The sequence below is a fragment of the Aulonocara stuartgranti genome (assembly GCF_965226115.1).
Source record: "Aulonocara stuartgranti genome assembly, chromosome: 15".
In the NCBI taxonomy this organism is placed as follows: Eukaryota; Metazoa; Chordata; class Actinopteri; order Cichliformes; family Cichlidae; genus Aulonocara; species Aulonocara stuartgranti.
Window position 1 is genome coordinate 29,239,106 of NC_138951.1, and position 20,438 is coordinate 29,259,543.

At 41.0% G+C, this 20,438-nt stretch overlaps 1 protein-coding gene across 3 annotated transcripts in view; it reads left to right on the forward strand.

The window, feature by feature from the left end:
* The window catches only part of cd2ap (CD2-associated protein), a 107,337-nt gene that overhangs the window by 71,203 nt on the left and 15,696 nt on the right, over positions 1–20,438 (forward strand). For all 3 annotated transcript variants that reach the window (XM_082505325.1, XM_082505324.1, XM_082505326.1), the window contains one exon: positions 17,168–17,268. In XM_082505325.1, coding sequence (XP_082361451.1) covers positions 17,168–17,268 — 101 coding nt within the window. The remainder of the gene's footprint in view (positions 1–17,167; positions 17,269–20,438) is intronic.

Below are 20,438 nucleotides of genomic sequence, written 5' to 3' on the forward strand. Positions count from 1 at the left end.
TCATCATTTGACCACCACTGATAAACTCCACTGCAGCTTTGGGTTAAAAAAAAAAGACAATTCGGTTTAATTTACAGTGCTTTATGTCGATACTGAGCAGCATATTGACACCAAATGTAATTTACTAGGATGTAATTGTGTGGATGCCCTCAAAGGCATCCACACTATTGAGTTCCTGTTTCTCTTTATTCTTTCTCTTTATTATTCTGCTAGTTGCTTCCGTACGTTTTTTGGACGTTAACTACTCCCTCAGTTTTCAGCCGATTTTCTCAGTTCAAACTTGAAAAAATTCTGCTCTTTCTGCTAATGAGTGCTATGACTTTTGGTGCTCATAACTTCTATACTTTTTGAGATATTGAATTTTTGCAATATTTTTTGCCCATTTCTGCCATATTATCAGTGGCCTCACTGATTTTCCTTGCCGGGTTGACCTGTGTTTTAGCTCAGTGAGATGAGCATCCGTTCTCAGACTGGGAGGCCTGGGTTCAAATCCCGCTTATGGCAAAATTTCTTTCAGTTAACAGTAAAACTTTTTTAACTCTTTTCAACACAAATTTCAGCTTTTTCAACCCTTTTCAGCAGAATTTTCTGTTTTTTCACCACTTTTCAGCACAAATCCAAGCTTTTTCAACTGTTTTCAGCAAAACCCTCTTTTCAGCAGAATTCTGCTCATTCAACGCTTTTCAGCAGAATTCTGCTCATTCAACTGTTTTCAGCAGAAATTCTGCTGATTGAACTCTTTTCAGCAGAATTTTCAGTTTTTTCTGCTGTTTTCAGAAAAAAACTCTTCAGCAGAAATTCTGCTCATTCACCTCTTTTCAGCAGAAATTCTGCTGATTGAACTCTTTTCAGCAGAATTTTTAGTTTTTTCTGCTGTTTTCAGAAAAAAACTCTTCAGCAGAAATTCTGCTCATTCACCTCTTTTCAGCAGAAATTCTGCTGATTGAATTCTTTTCAGCAGAATTTTCAGTTTTTTCTGCTGTTTTCAGAAAAAAAACTTTTCAGCAGAAATTCTGCTCATTCACCTCTTTTCAGCAGAATTTTCAGAATTTTCACCTCTTTTCTGCCCAAATTCTGCTTATTCACCTCTTCTGAAAAATTTTCAGCCTTTTCACCTCTTATCAGCACAATTCTCAGCAGCTTCCGCTCATTTCAGCAGAATTGTCAGTCTCTCCACCTCTTCTTTGTGAGAATGAGTTTGGCTCAGTGAGATGAGTAGCCGCCTTGAGACCAGAAGGGCCATGTTCGAATCCTGCTCAGGGCAACTTTTTTTCAACTTTTTCAGCTTTTTTCAGCAGAAATCTTCAGCGTTAAGGCATCTACACAGCATTTTCGCAGGAAATGCAAATTTTTCTAGTTGTATCTAGTCTTTTCATAGGTATGTGCTTAACCACAGTTTTAGTTTAGTTACTCTAAGTCCAATGCTTGTTTATTTTTTCTTTTCTTTTCCAAGTTGTGTTGTTTTTTTGAGGGATTTTAACCCTCTGGGTTTGTTCAAAATCAATACCTTTTCAGCTTGTTTCGTGGCCAAAAGTGGCCACCGACAGATTAGGTCTGTAATTTTTATTTTTTGGGGGGTTTTTTGGGTTTGTTTTCTTTTTTTTGTTTGTTTGTTTTTTTTACCATTTTTTCTGCATAAAGCTTTTAACTAACTTCAGTTATTTTCATAAATATAAAATAGTTATTACTTTTTACATTTTTAACCCTTTAAACACCAGTTTGTTTGTCCACTGCACTAGCTGTAAAACAACCTCAAATTTCACAATTTTATATAATTACAGTTCTACTGGAATTTCTTGTATTATTAATAGTGGAGTCTGGGGCATGTAATTGATTCACATCAACATTGATTATAATGCATTGTTATTTTTGTGCAGGGAGAGCCAAAACATAAAAACTTCCTCTCAGCTTGTTCGTGGCCAAAAAATGGCCTATAAAGACACATCTCCTGGATGCACTGGTACGCATCTTCAGTGATGTATCCTAGGGTCATCAGGTGTTTCGGGTCTCACAACATTATACACCCTCGCCCAGGCGACCCAGCCGGGGGTGATCAGGCCCCGACTTGCGTACCAGTAGCTACCAACGGATCAGCCCTCTTGATCCACAGCCACCTTGTGGCTTTCTCTGCCGCTTCACTCACAGCCTGGATGGCCCTCTTCTTGGCTGCCCCCGCCACGCCCAGTCGGCCTAGGACTTTGCAGAGTGATCGTCCTGCAAAGCCCCTACAACCCACTTCTATGGGCTCATAGAAAGTCTTCTAGCCCCTTCCCCTGCACTCCTGCACTAGTTCCTGGTACTTTCCTCGTTTCCTTTCATTGGCCTCCTCAATCCGTTCTTCCCAGGGCACTGTAAGTTCCAGCATGATCAGCTGTTTTGAGGCCTCAGAAATAATTATCATGTCTGGCCGGAGTGATGTTTTTGCAATGTTCTGAGGGAACTTTAGTTGTTTACCCAGGTAAGCCTGTAGCTGCCAATCAGAGGCTGTATTGAGGAGGCCAGTTGTCAAATGTGGGCGCACCTGGGGTTTCTCTCCAGCCTTAATAAAAGAGATTGCCTTCCTTGGAGCCTGAAGATGCTTGCTGGTGCTGATTGCTGAGACAATCTTTTCAGCAACTACTCTGAGCACCTGGTCGTGCCGCCAACGATACCGACCATCGGCCAGGGCCCTTGGGCAGCTGCTAAGGAGGTGTCCTAGGGTCCCTCTTCCAGAGCACAGGGGACAGGCAGGTGTCTCGCTCTTTCCCCACAGATGGAGGTTTGCTGGGCTTGGCAGAGTGTCGTATACTGCCTGCACTAGGAATCGGATCCGGTGGAAGTCTGCCTGCATGAGGTTTGCCCAGGTGACCTTGCGCTGCAAGGTGCTCTCCCACCTTGTCCATGCTCCCTGCCGCTTAAGGCCTACAGCTCTACTTACTCGCTCCTCCTCCACACCTGCTCGGACCTCTTCCTGGAGTAGCTGGTGTCTCTCCTTTCCCTGTGCCCTGCTGACCTGGGCCTTTGGGAAGTACCCCAAGCCTGCTCCCCCTGTTGCTAAGACCCCCATCAGTGTTTTCTGCCTTAGGCGTGACTCCGCCACCTCAACTGCCTTCTCAGCCTTCCACTTTCTTCCTGTCCTTACCTCAATACCTGCTGATGCCACCTTGCAGTCTTTAGAATCTCTGTACTGTAGGGCTTCTCGTGTGCAAGCCACCTTGAACTCTTCTGTGAGACCACTGAAGGGTAACTGCACGCTGTTGCTTGCCCCATACAAGGCAGCGCTGGTGAGACTGCGGGGAAGTCCCAGCCACTTACGAAGAAAGCCACTGATCTTTCTTTCAAGGGATTCCACAGTAGTTATTGGAACTGTATAGACAAGCAAGGGCCACAGGATTCGGGGCAGGATGGAATGCTGGTAGATCCAGGCTTTAAATCTTCCAGGCAGGCCGGACTTATCCACCTTAATGAGCCACGCTCCCAGCTCCTCATTTGCCTTCTGAATAGCAGTAGAGTCTTTCAGGCTGGAGTCAGAGAGTTTCCCCAAGCTCTTAACTGGTTGTTCCGTTATGGATGGAATAATGGTTCCTGAAATTGAGAACCGGAACATGTCCGTCACCTTGCCCTTCTTCACTACCATCGATCTTGATTTAGAAGGTTTAAAACTCATCCTTGCCCATGAGATGAGTCTCTCAAGACCTTGCAAGATCCACCTACACCAGGGAACTGATGATGTCGTAATGGTGAGGTCATCTATATAGGCTCTGATAGGGGGCTGACGAACACCTGACCTTGTCAACGGCCCTCTGCACTCCACCTCCGCACCATGTTCATTGCCAGGGCAAAGAGCGTAACTGAGATGGTACAGCCTGTTATTATAACTTTCCCGAGTCGGTGCCAGTCTGAAGTAACTGTCCTAGAAGGGACCCTAAGCCTGAAATTGGCGTAATAGTTCAGGATCAGGTCCTTGATCTTGCTGGGGACATGGTGGAAGTGTAAAGCATGCTCAACCAGTTTGTGTGGGATCGACCCATACGATCATTGATATAACATTGATTATAATGCATTGTTATTTTTGTGCAGGGAGAGCCAAAACATAAAAACTTCCTCTCAGCTTGTTCGTGGCCAAAAAATGGCCACCCCTTGTTTACGTTTACAAAATGCTATAAAATTCATATATATTAATTAATTTCATTCAAATTCAGAATTTTAATCCTTTAAATACCAGTTCAATCACATAATCCTAGGAAGTCATAAATGGAAAAAATCATGAAACCCCAATTTTTTTCCAAATAATACATGCCATCTGATTTATTTTCTAACCACAATGGAGGTTAGATGTGTAGCAATAATTAACAGTAGTATAGTATGACTTTTATGCATCTTTGTTTTTGTGCAGTGACAGAAAAACAAAAAAACTCCCTCTCAGCTTGTTCGTGGCCAAAAATGGCCACCCCTCGTTTACATTTACAAAATGCTATAAAATATATATATATTAAAACATTTTTCTACTTTCATTGACTTGATTTTTTTAAATTAGTATCAGTGCTGCTCATCCAGACTAAAATTTCATTCAAATTCAGAATTTTAACCCTTTAAATACCAGTTAAATCACATAATTGTAATGATTTACATAGGGATAAAAGCATAAAGTCCCTTTTTTTTCTTTTTTTTTTTTAAATAATACATGCAAATTGATTTATTATCTAACCATGATGGAGGTTAGATACATAGCAATAATTAAAAGTATCAATGAGTTTTATGTATCTTTGTTTTTTTTGTGCAGTGACAGACAAACAAAAAATCTCCCCCTCAGCTTGTTCGTGGCCAGAAAGGGCCACCCCCTGTTTATGTTTACAAAATGCTATAAAATTCTACTTTCATTGACTTGGTTTTTTAAATTCCTACTCATGAAAACCAAAATATAATTCAAAATCAGAAATTATACCCTTTGAATACCAGATTATTAGGGGTGCAACGATATTCGTATCGATATTGAACCGTTCGATACAGTGCTTTCGGTTCGGTACGCATATGTATCGAACAATACAAAATTTTTAATTTATTTTATCTGAGCGTTCGACTACTCCGCCTAGGCTCGACAATGCAGCCTAGGCGGAGTAGTCGAACGCAGATTCACTGAGCGCTCAACACAGACAGCATCGTCAGAAGGAAGAGCGCAGGGCAAGCTAGCGAGACAGAAGTTAAGCTCTCCTTGCAACATGGACCTTCCCCACCCTCATTCAGATCTGGCGTTTAGAATTATTTTGGTTTTCATGTGACGTATGACCCTGAAGGTAAGCGAGTCATGGACTAAAGTAAAACAGTATGTTGGATGTGCCATGCAATGCTCAATTACATGGGTGGGAGCTAGTGTGTTAGCGCAGTTAGCTCGTTAACGTGTTGGCCGTCTAGCCCCATGCACGGGGCAATCGGCGGTAGCTCGTTAACGGAGATTTGCCGTGTTGTGGCGTTAAGGTCATTTCAACGAGATTAACCTGAAAGCACTAGTGGGAACACAACGAATATGACTGCACATTTACGCCGACATCATCCTAGTGCAAAGACAAGTGGAAGCAGAAAAAAAACAAGCAAGCATGCTACTAACTTTAGCCGAGTCATTTAGACAGCTGTTAGCACATGATTCTCCTTATGTGTTTAATATGCTGCTGAGAATATAGCCCAGAAGAAGCGGATAGTATAGCTTTTATTTTGGAAAGAGACATTTCACTGTAATAAACTCTCTTTTCCAAAGATGAGTGATGAGTGATGATCAATCAGATACAGGGCTCACAATATCGCTAGCCCGACGTCCCGGGGCTAGCGATATTTTCAGTCGGGCTACCAAAATCTATCTCTGCCCTGCCCGTCGGGCTATTGTAGGAAGGAAAAATATATGTCAATGCTTTTGCATTCTTTCAGAAATGTAGCTGGGTAATTATGTCATTGGCATCGGTGAGCCATTATCAATATGTGACATATTGAAATCGCGTTTGAATTTGCGCTTGTTTTTTTGCTTTCACTTTGCAATCGCGCGAACTGTGTATAGAGAGCGACAGCACTGATCTGTGAGTGATGATAATTTGTGCACCAATTCCTCTGACATCGTCTTATTAATCGGTAGCTTACTATGCAAACATGACAAGTGAAATCTCCGGCAGCAAGCTTAAACATGTGAGAGGTTGATCGTGCAGAGAATCGCTGAGCTTATGTGAGTGCGTGTGTAAAAGCAGCAGGATATATATTTGACTACGATGACCTTCACAGACAGATATATATTTTAGTTCTGCTGAGCGAAATAAGACAGGTCAGGGTGACAGCCAAAGAAAAGCTTACCACAAAACGGAGAAGTTATGACAAATCAGACTATAAGGCAAAAAGAAAGTGCAGCTTTATGGTTTCATGGACAAAAGAATTTCTGTGGCTGCAATATGACGAGCTAAATAACCAGGGCTGCACATAAGTGGTCCGCAGGTGCGCATTCGCTGTCAAAATAAAAAACACGCACAAGGGTTAGGGTTAAATTTAAAAACTGTACTTTTGAGTTAAAATATATATTTATAATTTTAATAAATGACAAATTAAAAAGGCATGAACATTTTTTTTTGTATCGAAAAAATATCGAACCGTGACACCAAAGTATCGAACCGAACCGTGAATTTTGGGTATCGTTGCACCCCTACAGATTATGTATTATTACTACGCTTTTGGGGGAAAATAGCAATAAAGTTAACATTTTTTAGAATATGAAAGATGAAACCTAATTTTTTTTTAATCATCATTGCAGGCACCAATAACAGTAACAATGATTTATTTTTACTTTATTTTATTTTTTGGGGGGGGTGAATGGCCAAAAAGAAAATCACACATGGTGTGTTAGTGGCCAGAAAGGCCATTTAATGACCAAATAACCACTGAAATGACCACAAAAATGATCAAATTTTATATTACAGTGTGTGTGCTTCTGTGTGCATCCTCATTAGCAGAAAGATTTGCTAACCACAGTAGAGTGGTTTTTGTAGGCACACTTTCTACACCCGGTGCAAAGGGCTGCTGTTCCAATCCTGGAGGTGCGCCACCCACACTGTGGTTCAGACTACTGTATCTTGAGATCAATGGCAGAAGTGGCTGAGAATCAGGGACAAGGGTGTCTTGCAGTTGTTGAGGTCACCAGCATGTGCCCCAGCTCTTCCAGGATCACTCTTCATTTGTAGGTTGTAGAGGACTCCCCCACTTCAGTGAAGTTGTTTCCGGCGGGCGGGACAAAGGCATCGTATCTCAAGACATCCAGGAGATTGGAGAAAAGAGCCAGCAGCCATCAGTTAGTTTGCCTTCAACAACTCCTCTCTAAGTTATCCAAGCTGTATTTGTGCCTATTGTAGTGCAGGATTGTTTCTTGCTTCCAGGCGTCCTCTATTCCCCATCACTGACTGCTGGTTCCCTGTGAGTTGCTGTCAAAAGAAGCACATTCCTCCGTTGTTTTGGCATGTGGGATATCGGCGTGGTGGTTTAGGTGAAGCCAAAGACAGACAACAAAATCTTCCTCTGTTGCAACTGGAGGAGCTGGGGAGGGAGCTCTGGGTTGTTTCCCCTGTGCCAGTTTTCATGTGAGGGGTTCCTCTGCCAAGGTGACCGAAGGAAAGATGTTGTCCTCGGAGCTCCTCCATCAGCTGGAGTCTGATCTCATGCCATTTTTTTACTTCCTGATACTTCCAGTGTTGTCATCCAACATGCTATGTATTGCTTTATCCTGTTGTTGGCTCACATCTCCACTTCATCTATAATCCTCCAATCCTCACACCTTCACCTCCCGTGCAGGTTTGTAAGGGTGCACAGATCTCCTTTGTTATAAAAATGTCGAAAGTAGATCTCAGACTGCTAATGCAGGGATCTCCATACAGGGTGAGCCCTGGTTTGATACCAGTGGGTACTGGATTGTAGAGCAGTCTCTCTTCAGTAGTGGGACCCACATGGTTTTCCTTTCATGAGGGATCCACTTAGTTGCCTGCTCCTTGGTCTCAGAAAATGCTCCTATGTTGTTTTCCATCAGCTGCTCGGCCTCCACCTCCATGCCCCCCAACCCCAATCCTCCCCCAAAGAAGAGGATTCAGGCACTGGCTAGTACTCTTCATCAGTGGTGACGCAGTCAGCTTCTTTGGAGATTGTCCCCTCATCTTCTGGAGAGGAAGTTTCTTCATCTTGGGCAGGTGTCTTTTCTTCAAGGGCAGAGGACTGCTTGCTGTCCTTGCTCTCTGACCAGATCATATAGACAGTGCTTGAAGCAGTGATGACTTTATTGCCATATTGCCTGAATAAATTATCTGGAAGCTGTTAGGCTTACTTACAGCAGTAGTAGGGTAAAAGTGCTTTTAGCATGTGCTTCAAAGCTAAGTTTGACTGGGAACCTCAAAGCTCAATAGCCTGCATCGACAGAAATTCACTGCAGCCTATGTAATATTTGATGTCATTATTTATTTCAGTCTATCTTGCAAATACATGTTTGTGCTGCAATGTCATACACAAACACAAACTATTAGATCCTTAAGATCAAACCTATGTAATAATAATAATAGTAGTAATGGATTGCATTTATATAGCGCTTTTCGAGACCCTCAAAGCGCTTTACAATTCCACTATTCATTCACTCTCACATTCACACACTGGTGGAGGCAAGCTACAGCTGTAGCCACAGAAGCGAGGCTGCCATATCGGCCCCTCTGGTCATCACCAGTAGGCGGTAGGTGAAGTATCTTGCCCAAGGACACAACGACCAAGACTGTCCGAGCCAGGGCTCGACCTGGCAACCTTCTGATTACAAGACGAACTCTTGAGCCACGATCGCCCCTATATCAAAATTGTTTCATTATTTTGGTCCATTGGAGTGTGGTAAGCCGCTACTAGAAACTAGGAATATTACATGAAATTGCTTGTTTGGCCAAAAATGGGTAAATTTGGTAAAGAACATGAAAAACTACAATTTTCATGTGTTGAGTTTAGAATGAAAGCAATTTTACCTAAATCGCATGATATAGTTCTGTCAATAAATAGGAATCAAAAAAAGGTGGTTATAATGGGTTTCAATTGGCCAAAAATGGCCACGATAGAGCCAAGAGGAACAATTTTTTTTTTTTTTAAACGTATGTTTATTTGTTTTTGTTTTTTCAACAGTATCAACACCAACATAAAATGAACGTATGGCAGTCATTAAAATAATAATAATAACAACAGTAATAATAATAATAATAATAATAATAATAGTAATAACGATAATTGAAGTGTTAATCCTAAAAGATTCCAAAGAAATGCATAAATGCATAGTTAAATAAATTAAGACAGAAACCATACAAATAAATATAATTTTAAAAAAAATATCATAATATAGATTGCACAGTATATTCCCAACAGCAAGTCAGACATTATTCATTATCTAGTTGTCTTATTCACTCACCCCCCCCCCCCCCCCCCCACATCCCCACTCCTCAGTAGATCCAAAAATATCTTCCAGATGTTGTACAATTCAGAAGCCTTCTTTCTAACAATATAGTTCAGTTTCTCAAGAGCTAAACTCGATGTTAAGTTATTTAACCAGTGGTTAAAAGAGGGGCAACCAACATTCTTCCAGCATAAGGCGATACAGCGTTTGGCCTGTAGCAAACAAAGATCGACCATTTTTCTTTCCTCACACGACAGAGTACAGTCATCTGGATACAAGCCTAAAATGCATAACTTAGGGCAAAGCGGTACAGGAGAAGTTGTGATCTGAGAGATATATTTTAACACAGAGCTCCAAAATTTTTGGATCTCTTCACATTTCCACAGGCAGTGATATAGTGTACCCTGATGCCTATTACACTTATAGCATAGATCAATTATATTAGGATCAAATTTATTTAATTGTACAGGGGATATGTATGTTCGCATTATCCAATTAAATTGTATCATTCTCAAACGAGTGTTAATGGTTTGAGTGTGTGTTTTTGAACATATTTTACCCCATTCAGTATATGAAATATCTTCTTGTAAGTCACTAATCCACTCCCGTCTTTTACTATCAGAGTTATCCTTATGGTTTTCAACTAAAAGGCTATAAAACTGGGACACCAGTCTTTTACCAAAACAGTTTTTTGTAACATGAGTTTCTAGGATGGAGAGTGGGGGTTGGTGCACTGAATTGTTTAAGTGTGCCAGAATAAAACTTCTAAGTTGCAGATACTTAAAAAAGTGTTTCTGCGGTAAATCAAACTTTGCCCTTAATTCACTGAATGACATTAGAGAATATTCCTCATATACGTCCTGTAGTTTCGTAATGCCCTTGTTCAGCCAAGCTTTAAAGCCCATGTCATTCTTAGCCGGGGCAAAGAGTTCATTACCCCAAATTGGGGAGAAACAGGACAACCCAGGAGAGTCATTCAACATTTTTTGTACTTCATGCCAAGCAACAACAGTGTTTTTTACAAAGGGATTAGTAGTAATTTTCTTTAAAGTTTTAAAGGGTGCTGAGTATAAATAGCTATTTAACGACAGACCCTTTGAGGACATTCTTTCAGTTGCTAACCAGGGAAGGGAAATATCGTTTGAAAACCAAAACATAGTGGTCCTCAGCTGAGCAGCCCAATAGTACCATTTTAAATTTGGAAACTGTAGTCCTCCCCTATCATATGGTAAATACAAGAGGGAGAGTCTGAGTCTTGGCTTCCTATTGTTCCAGATGAAATTAGAAAGAAGTTTGCTGGTCTTGGAAAAAAAAGGAGGAGGAGGGGCCAGCAGAATTGACTGAAAGATATATAGGAATTTAGGTAATATAGTCATCTTTACTATGTTTATTCTTCCCAGTAAAGAAAGAGGCAATGATATTAATCTAGTGATCTCATCCGACAACCCTTCCACCAAGGGCTCATAATTGGCTGAACTAAGATTGCTTATCGTTGGGGTTACTCTGATGCCTAAATATTTAAATCCCTCTGCGGCATTCACAAATGGGTGGGATACAACTGGTTTCAACCTCTCGTTCATATTTAAAAACATAATGGATGATTTTTCTTCGTTCACTTTGAACCCAGAGAAACTGCTAAATTGATCGAATAGCTTCAGGAGAGATGGTATTGATTCTGCAAGGTGTGATAGAAACACAACAGTATCGTCAGCGTACATTTCAATTTTGTGTAGCATCTCCCCAATTTTAATACCATGGATCAAGGGATGTGATCTAATTGCTATCGCTAAAGGTTCCATGGCTAGTACAAAAAGCACAGGTGAAATCGGAGACCCTTGCCTGGTGCCTCGAGATGGCTCAAAAGGACTAGAGATGAGATTATTGGTAGATACCATTGCAACCGAATCAGCAAGTAAAATTTCAATCCATCGGCAGAAGTGATCACCAAATCCAAAAAGCTTAAGCACCTCAATTAGACAGGGCCATTCAACTCGATCGAACGCCTTCTCCGCGTCGAGTGATAGTATTGCAGTATATTGAGAACTCTCCTCACGTTGTGGAACCCCTGGCGATTTTGAACGAAACCATTTTGATCTCCGTGTATAATGACTGGAAGAGCCCTCTCCAGCCTCATAGCCAGAGCTTTAGCTATGATTTTGGAGTCAGAATTTAACAGCGATATGGGTCTGTAAGAACCGCTTTCGGCTGGCGCTTTGCTCGGTTTTAGAATGAGAGTGATCAGGGCACTACGAAATGTAGCAGGGAGGCGACCTGTTTCATAGGATTCCAAATAAACATCTAATAATGGGGGAATTAATTTTGCTTTAAATAGCTTGTAAATATCTATCGGAAGCCCATCAGGACCCGAAGCCTTACCACCTCTCATGTTCGTAATTGCATCAGAAACGTCATTGAAATGTATTTCTCTCTCCAATTCATTTTTCATATCCTCAGAAATACAGGGAAAGATCAATCTATCCAAGAAAGCATTTTGGCTTACCAGGTCCAGTGGGCTGTCAGATTTATATAGGGTTTTAAGTTTCTTTATCTGCCAAGCTTAGTAGTCTACCCAGCTTTTCACCCTGATCATAAAACGTCTGTTTCAATCTTATTAAACCATCTTCAGCTTTAAGCATAGACAGCTCCTCGTATTTAAGCTTTAAGGTTAATCTATTCGGGAGTGGGATTTAAATACTGCTGAATAGCATGAGAATTCCCTTTTATTGGGGTTTTGAATTCTCCATGGATCAGAGGTTCAGATCTTTCAAATATTGTTGTATTTTTTTTCTTGTTTGAGAGTGTGAAGTGTCTATCCCTGATGAGCGGTCAAGCTTCGGGTCCAGAGTACAATTTAAGTCACCTGCCAATATTATCCTACCAGGAAGGGTAGCTATCAATAGTAATAAATTCTCAAAAAATAAAGGGTTATCATCATTAGGGCCATAAACATTAACTAAATTGAAATTCTCTTTCAAGAGAGTTCCTTGAACCACCAAAAATCTGCCAGCTTTATCATAAATAGTGTTATTTACTTGGAAAGGCACTGAATTATGAATTAACACCATAACCCCTCTCGCGTGCGAAGGGCAACAGGATGCTAGCACTTTGCCTGGCCATCTCCTACGTACTTTCACCAGATCCTCTCTGAGTAAATGGGTCTCTTGGATAAACGCTATTGATGACTCAAGTTGTTTAAGCCTGGTAATAACCTGTTTTAGTTTAACCACTTTTACCATTCCTCTCACATTCCAAGAAGTAAATTTAAAAGTCTTATATGAAGTCATCTATTCTTATTAATACAACAGATTGTGCAACATAGTATCTTCATTTGGTTGTTGGTAAACCTTTCAGTATCTCTAACTGTTGTGCTGGGAGTAAACCAGTAAAAAGCAACACGTTGTGAAAAATACAAAAACACAAAGAAATAACACAAAATCTGCCATAAATGAACCCCCTTAGCTGTCAACCTGAACTGGACAGCCCCTCGCCCTACCCCGCCCTCCCCCTGACCTTGGGGTGCAGTTAAGTGCACACGCTGATCCAATGTAAACAAGGGAGCAGCTAGACCAAACCGAGCTGACATGGTCAAACAAAACCAAACCACCTGGACAATTGCGTCTCCTGACGAAAATGTATATCCTACATGAACAAGTATGTATACAATGATCATTACAAACTTTCTTGTAGCATAACTCTCATCCCGGAGAGCCGACTGTATGTCGAACAACCAGTACTCCAAGACACAAATGAAAGCCCAATCAACGAGTGGGCGTGGCTAGTTATCTATAAGGGATAAATAAAATGCCCAATACAACTGAGGAGAACGAAGGAACGGTAAACCAAAGTAAATACAAAAAAGAAAAATACTCTCCCCAAAAAATTCAACAGTAAGGATGAGCGATATTGACCATTAAATCCAACAATTTCAAACTACAGCTGTTATGGGCAGATAGTGAAGGATTCGGCAGTCCCCATCAGATATTCTGCTAGTCCTCTGTATTCTGCAAACCTCGGATGAACTTTTCCGCATCTGCTGGGGTCTCAAAGACATGCGTATGTCAACCAGATGACACTCGTAGCTTCGCCGGGTAAATTAATCCGTAACGTACGTTCATCGCCCTGAGCTGCTGTTTCACCCGGTCGAAGCCCCTCCTCCGTCGGTGGAGATCTGTAGAAAGATCCGGGAAGTACATGACCTCTTGACCCCCGCAAATAACTTTCCCTTTGGCCATAGCCGCCCCCAACACCCGAACCTTGTCTTGGAAGTTTAAAAACTTCACGATGAGGACTCTCGGTGAGGGTGGTCGGTTGGGTTGCGTCCAGCCGGGCAACCGGTGAGCTCTTTCGGTGAGAGGTTGTCTCGGGAATGTTGCTGGTCCCAGCGCTTCGGGGAGCCACTTCTCTAGGAAAGCCACCGCGTCATGTCCTTCTATTTTCTCCGGCACATTAACTAGTCGTAGTTTGGAACGACGAGAGCGATTTTCGAGGTCCTCGAGTTTGTTCGTGAGGAGAGCCACTTGTTTAACTAGCGCATCTATCTTGCCTTTCTCTGAGTTAACGGCGTCCTCCACGCTGCTAATGCGCATCTCTGCCCCATCCATGCGCACCGAAAAGTCCTGCACATCTCTTTTAACATCTTGGATCGCTGACAGGACCACATCAAGTTTTGTGGAAAAGTCATTTCTGATTCCGTCGAGTATTTGAATAACATCCATGTTATGGGCCATTCCAGTACCCACGTCCAGGAGACTCCCAGGGCTAGCATCACCTGCAGAGTTAGCTTGACTGCTAGCGTCAGAGATGTCGTCTTCCACACTCAGAGAAGAGTGTGCCTTAGATTTATTTTGTGCTTTCTTAGCCGGCATAATGTCGCGGATATACGATAATAACTCGTTACAAGCAATAGTTATCACTGTTGACGCAGTTAAAGGACAGTTTTCAGGAACTTACTAAAATATCACCAGGAGCTCACAAAAATATGTGTGCCTAGTTCAGCGCCATAACCACGCCCCCCAAGAGGAACAATTTCATGTATAGTGTATACAGTGGCTTGCAAAAGTATTCGGCCCCTACATTTTGTCACATTACCACCACAAACATGAATCAATTTTATTGGAATTCCACGTGAAAGACCAATACAAAGTGGTGTACACTTGAGAAGTGGAACGAAAATCATACATGATTCCAAACATTTTCTACAAATAAATAACTGCAAAGTGGGGTGTGCGTAATTATTCAGCCCCCTTTGGTCTGAGTGCAGTCAGTTGCCCATAGACATTGCCTGATGAGTGCTAATGACTAAATAGAGTGCACCTGTGTGTAATCTAATGTCAGTACAAATATAGCTGCTCTGTGACGGCCTCAAAGGTTGTCTAAGAGAATATTGGGTGGCTGTGGCTCAGGTGGTAGAGCAGATCAGCTACTGATCGAAAGGTTAGTGGTTCGATTTTAGGCTTCGCCAGTCTGCATGTCAAGTGTCCTTGGGCAAGATACTAACCCCAAATTGCCCTTCGATGCGTTCATCGGAGTGTGAATGTGTGTGAATGTAGATTAGGTTTGCACTTGCGTTTAGAAGTGCTTGCATGAGTGGGTGTGAATGGGTGAATGAGGCATGTTGTATAGAGCGCTTTGAGTACTCCGGGAGAGTAGAGAACCGCTATATAAGAATCAGTCTGTTACCAATCCGTAGTCCGTAACAACACACCAGACGGGTCAGAGATAAAATTATTGAGAAATTTAAAGCAGGTTTAGGCTACAAAAAGATTTCCCAAGCCTTGAACATCCCACGGAGCACTGTTTAAGTCATCATTCAGAAATGGAAGTGTTTCTGTATGGCACAACTGTAAACCTACCAAGACAAGGCCGTCCACCTAAACTCACAGGCCGAACTAGGAGAGTGCTGATCAGAAATGCAGCCAAGAGGCCCATGGTGACTCTGGACGAGCTGCAGAGATTTACAGCTCAGGTGGGGGAATCTGTCCATAGGACAACTATTAGTCGTGCACTGCACAAAGTTGGCCTTTATGGAAGAGTGGCAAGAAGAAAGCCATTGTTAACAGAAAACCATAAGAAGTCCCGTTTGCAGTTTTCCACAAGCCATGTGGGGGACACAGCAAACATGTGGAAGAAGGTGCTCTGGTCAGATGAGACCAAAATAAGGTTCACCTTCCAGCAGGACAATGACCCTAAACTTAAAGCCAGGGCAACAATGGAATGGTTTAAAACAAAACATATCCATGTGTTAGAATGGCCCAGTCAAAGTCCAGATCTAAATCCAATCGAGAATCTGTGGCAAGATCTGAAAACTGCTGTTCACAAACGCTGACCATCTAATCTGACTTAGCTGGAGCTGTTTTGCAAAGAAGAATGGGCAAGGATTTCAGTCTCTAGATGTGCAAAGCTGGTAGAGACATACCCTAAAAGACTGGCAGCTGTAATTGCAGCAAAAGGTGGTTCTACAAAGTATTTACTCAGGGGGGCTGAATAATTATACACACCCCACTTTGCAGTCATTTATTTTTAAAAAATGTTTGGAATCATGTATGATTTTTGTTCAACTTCTCACGTGTACACCACTTTGTATTGGTCTTTCACGTGGAATTCCAATAAAATTGATTCATGTCTCTGTCAGTGCGCCCCAGGGTGGCTGTGGCTACAATGTAGCTTGCCATCACCAGAGTGTGAATGTGTGTGTGAATGGGTGGATGACTGGATATGTAAAGCGCTTTGGGGTCCTTAGGGACTAGTAAAGCGCTATATAAATACAGGCCATTTACCATGTTTGTGGCTGTAATGTGACAAAATGTGGAAAAGTTCAAGGGGGCCGAATACTTTTGCAAGTCACTGTATTATTGGCATTATTAAGGAGCTGGTGTTGAAAATTAAAAACTCTGGAAAAAATACACACCTTTGGGAAGTTTCATTCCATTTGCATTAACAGAACAAAAATGGTTGAAAAAACAAAAGTGAAGTGGCCACAAATGGCCAGGATAGAGCTACTACTTTTCATGGCTGTTTTGATATCGCTCTCTCTCTCTTAACTGATCAAATCTCGCTGTGGTAACAGCTTTAAACTCGGTATGACCCAGGTTGATAGAGGGTGCCCAGTCTGGATCGCATTCCAACATTTTGAAGGCTGGTTTTCCTACAAAACACAACAAACATTAGCCCGCAAAGGCACAGTAAACAAATTCAATTCAAATCAATATAAGACTTATTTGTAACCTACATCAACTATTATTATGTTATGATAAATTACTTAACCACAACAAAAGACTTACCTTTGTGGACATGCTTGGAGCAGACTAACATGTGAGCTGGAGTGTGCTGAAATATTTAGTCTTCGAATAGCTGCAATCCAGACCATCCATCGGCTCTTTGTTACTTCGGAAACATGGCTTGAACAGTTTCTCTTCCACGATGGAATCCAATAAAAACCGATCTGTTTACCCGTCAGCTTCCCGTGGCTGTCATGCGAAAGGCTATTGCATACAACAGCTTCTTGCCATTATTTGTGTTTCTTTTTATCGCTGTGTGACTGTTTTCTTGTGAAAGCCTGCATGCGCTAGTACCACTTGCCACTCGTACCTACAATCCTTTGCGGTTTTGATGTCACATTTTCAATCTGTATAAGACTTTTAGAAATCCGATGGGATGATGAGAACAATTAATTTTGTTATTCGTTTAATATAAAATGTAAAATATCAGCTAAATTGTCGCTGATATTGCTAAAGTGAAGTTTTTCTCTTTTAACCACAGGCACAATGGAGAGGTGCCATCCACACGACCAAAGTCTGACTCCGAGCCATTACCTCTCACCAAACCGGTGTCTGCAGACTCTGTGGAGAAGTCGGGTACAGGTATGTCCATACTACTACATGCATGTCAGATTGCTACGATCATAACCCCTGGTATCAAATTATTTCCACTGTAGCCACATTAAAAAAACATTAAAGTGTATCTATAGTTTTTTTTCCTACTTTAATTATTGTCGGTTGCTTATAAGAAGTCAATAAATGACTTCACCAGAAGATTTTTGCTTTGACAGTAAGTCTTTTTTGTGACCGTGGTAAATAATATTTCTGATTTTTTTTTTTTTTTAAACGTATGTTTATTTGTTTTTTCAACAGTATCAACACCAACATAAAATGAACGTATGGCAGTCATTAAAATAATAGTAATAATAATAACAACACTAATAATAATAATAATAATAATAATAGTAATAGTAATAACGATAATTGAAGTGTTAATCCTAAAAGGTTCCAAATAAATGCATAGTTAAATAAATTAAATTAAACCATACAAATAAATACAATTAAAAATAAATAAATAAATAAATCATAATATAGATTACATAGTATATTCCCAACAGCAAGTCAGACATTATTCATTATCTAGTTGGCTTATTCACTCCCCCCCCCCCCCCCCCCCACATCCCCACTCCTCAGTAGATCCAAAAATATCTTCCAGATGTTGTACAATTCAGAAGCCTTCTTTCTAACAATATAGTTCAGTTTCTCAAGAGCTAAACTCGGTGTTAAGTTATTTAACCAGTGGTTAAAAGAGGGGCAACCAACATTCTTCCAGCATAAGGCGATACAGCGTTTGGCCTGTAGCAAACAATATCGACCATTTTTCTTTCCTCACAAGACAGAGTACAGTCATCTGGATACAAGCCTAAAATGCATAACTTAGGGCAAAGCGGTACAGGAGAAGTTGTGATCTGAGAGATATATTTTAACACAGAGCTCCAAAATTTTTGGATCTCTTCACATTTCCACAGGCAGTGATATAGTGTACCCTGATGCCTATTACACTTATAGCATAGATCAATTATATTAGGATCAAATTTATTTAATTGTACAGGGGATATGTATGTTCGCATTATCCAATTAAATTGTATCTTTCTCAAACGAGTGTTAATGGTTTGAGTGTGTGTTTTTGAACATATTTTACCCCATTCAGTATATGAAATATCTTCATGTAAGTCACTAATCCACTCCCGTCTTTTACTATCAGAGTTATCCTTATGGTTTTCAACTAAAAAGCTATAAAACTGGGACACCAGTCTTTTACCAAAACAGTTTTTTGTAACATGAGTTTCTAGGATGGAGAGTGGGGGTTGGTGCACTGAATTGTTTAAGTGTGCCAGAATAAAACTTCTAAGTTGCAGATACTTAAAGTGTTTCTGCGGTAAATCAAACTTTGCCCATAATTCACTGAATGACATTAGAGAATATTCCTCATATACGTCCTGTAGTTTCGCAATGCCCTTGTTCAGCCAAGCTTTAAAGCCCATGTCATTCTTAGCCGGGGCAAAGAGTTCATTACCCCAAATTGGGGAGAAACAGGACAACCCAGGAGAGTCATTCAACATTTTTTGTACTTCATGCCAAACAACAACAGTGTTTTTTACAAAGGGATTAGTAGTAATTTTCTTTAAAGTTTTAAAGGGTGCTGAGTATAAATAGTTATTTAACGACAGACCCTTTGAGGACATTCTTTCAGTTGCTAACCAGGGAAGGGAAATATCGTTTGAAAACCAAAACATAGTGGTCCTCAGCTGAGCAGCCCAATAGTACCATTTTAAATTTGGAAACTGTAGTCCTCCCCTATCATATATGGTAAATACAAGAGGGAGAGTCTGAGTCTTGGCTTCCTATTGTTCCAGATGAAATTAGAAAGAAGCTTTCTGATCTTGGAAAAAAAAGAAGGAGGAGGGGCCAGCGGAATTGACTGAAAGATATATAGGAATTTAGGTAATATAGTCATCTTTACTATGTTTATTCTTCCCAGTAAAGAAAGAGGCAATGATATTAATCTAGTGATCTCATCCGACAACCCTACCACCAGGGGCTCATAATTGGCTGAACTAAGATTGCTTATCGTTGGTGTTACTCTGATGCCTAAATATTTAAATCCCTCTGCGGCATTCACAAATGGGTGGGATACAACTGGTTTCAACCTCTCGTTCATATTTAAAAACATAATGGATGATTTTTCTTCGTTCACTTTGAACCCAGAGAAACTGCTAAATTGATCGAATAGCTTCAGGAGAGATGGTATTGATTCTGCAAGGTGTGATAGAAACACAACAGTATCGTCAGCGTACATTGCAATTTTGTGTAGCATCTCCCCGATTTTAATACCATGGATCGAGGGATGTGATCTAATTGCTATCGCTAAAGGTTCCATGGCTAGTACAAAAAGCACAGGTGAAATCGGAGACCCTTGCCTGGTGCCTCGAGATAGCTCAAAAGGACTAGAGATGAGATTATTGGTAGATACCATTGCAACCGAATCAGCAAGTAAAATTTCAATCCATCGGCGGAAGTGATCACCAAATCCAAAACGCTTAAGCACCTCAATTAGATAGGGCCATTCAACTCGATCGAACGCCTTCTCCGCGTCGAGTGATAGTATTGCAGTATCAGGTAACTCTTCACATTCGTGGATTATATTGAGAACTCTCCTCACATTGTGGAACCCCTGGCGATTTTGAACGAAACCATTTTGATCTCCGTGTATAATGACTGGAAGAGCCCTCTCCAGCCTCATAGCCAAAGCCTTAGCTATGATTTTGGAGTCAGAATTTAACAGCGATATGGGTCTGTAAGAACCGCTTTCGGCTGGCGCTTTGCTCGGTTTTAGAATGAGAGTGATCAGGGCACTACGAAATGTAGCAGGGAGGCGACCTGTTTCATAGGATTCCAAATAAACATCTAATAATGGGGGAATTAATTTTGCTTTAAATAGCTTGTAAATATCTATCGGAAGCCCATCAGGACCCGAAGCCTTACCACCTCTCATGTTCGTAATTGCATCAGAAACGTCATTGAAATTTATTTCTCTCTCCAATTCATTTTTCACATCCTCAGAAATACAGGGAAAGATCAATCTATCCAAGAAAGCATTTTGGCTTACCAGGTCCAGTGGGCTGTCAGATTTATATAGGGTTTTATAATACGAGACAAAGGTGTTATTAATTTCTGTGGGATCTGTGGATAATTCCCCTTGATCGTTCCTA